Source organism: Limulus polyphemus, unplaced genomic scaffold, assembly GCF_000517525.1.
Source record: "Limulus polyphemus unplaced genomic scaffold, Limulus_polyphemus-2.1.2 Scaffold47, whole genome shotgun sequence".
Classification (NCBI taxonomy): Eukaryota; Metazoa; Arthropoda; class Merostomata; order Xiphosura; family Limulidae; genus Limulus; species Limulus polyphemus.
The window spans coordinates 504,274-505,614 of NW_013665657.1; the positions used below are offsets into that span (position 1 = coordinate 504,274).

The 1,341-nt window shown below is 39.7% G+C and overlaps 1 protein-coding gene across 1 annotated transcript in view; it reads right to left on the reverse strand.

Annotated features, from left to right (window-relative positions):
* Positions 1–422, reverse strand: part of LOC106462617 (protein Wnt-7b-like) — a 61,942-nt gene extending 61,520 nt beyond the window's left edge. The window contains exon 1 of the mRNA XM_013922563.1: positions 340–422. Within this exon, the coding sequence (XP_013778017.1) occupies positions 340–422 (83 nt within the window). The remainder of the gene's footprint in view (positions 1–339) is intronic.
* Positions 423–1,341: the final 919 nt, after the last annotated feature.

The window sequence follows — 1,341 nt, forward strand, 5'->3', positions numbered from 1 at the left end:
ACGCTTTTGTATTTCTAGAATAATCATGAGACAGAGCTACAGAAGTCTACATCCAGCTCTGTTACTTCCGCTCCAATGCAGGAGCCTACAATAGCAGTGTACTTTACGGAATCAATTATATATACGTTCACAAACTCTCGTCAGAAGTACATCACTAACAAACTCGTCAACTTTATTGCCTATACACTGCAGCCCTTCTCAATGGTGGAGTCAAAAAGATGTTCAATGTTTAATAGCAGCCATGGAATCTCGGTATATATTTCCCAGTCGCAAGCATCTATCCACAATGTCGATCGAGACAAGATTTGATGAAGTCAGCAAAAAATCATCTCTCCCTACTGCAACTTGTACCCAACATCAATGTCACTGTGGATTATTGGAGTAGAAGACAAATTCGCAGCTTTCTTGGAGTCACTGGTCATTTTATTTTTGACTTGAAAATGCAAACAGTCGTGCTGGCACGTCGGCTGATAACATTGCAGCTCAATATAATGAAATAATAAATATTTTTAACATCAACAACAAGCTGTCATATGTGACATCTGATAACGCATCCAACATGATCAAGGCTTTCTGCTTGCCTGGATTTGAACCACAAACACTACCTAGTGTGGTAGATGGTGATAGCTCATCTACAGATAGTGACGCAGAAGATGAACTTTTGGATGAATCTGAATCAGCAGATCTTTCTGAGCATGAACCCTGCTTTTCTCACACGCTACAGCTTGTGGTCAAGGATGGCACGAAAAAGCTGAAAGTAATTTCCAAAGCATCAACCATCGTGTCCTACATTCAAAAATCAACGCAAGCAATTGATCTACTCGAGAAATTAAGATGATTAAGTCTTTATTGAAGATTCTCCAGAAGAAGTTGGAAAATCTAGATACTGGTACATCGAAACTTACTTTTCATGATTGAACTGTGCTTGCAAATTTGGTAACAATACTGACACATTTTGAAGAAGCAACATATTTAAGCCAGGGCTAGAACATTGTTACCTCCAGTTATGTAGTGTCATGTGTTTAAGGGCTGATGACTGAGATTGACAGCATGCAGTCTATATGTAATTTCAATTTTGTCTCTGTACTGAATAAATCTGTTCACTATTAGCAACACGGTGCGCCATTGGTTCCCAGATTTAGGCTTTACTGGTATTTTGCTAGACCTGGGGTCTATGCATCTGACCGAATGCTCCTGCAGCAAGAAGTCAAGAAAGTTTCCTCAACAAAGCATCCTACAATCATGGAACCAAAAGAGGTCTGTAAATCCCTCCTCTCAAAAACGTAAGCTTTTTCGTTTCTTTGCTGCCTCCAAGAAACCAGCCACCTCATATACAGAGAG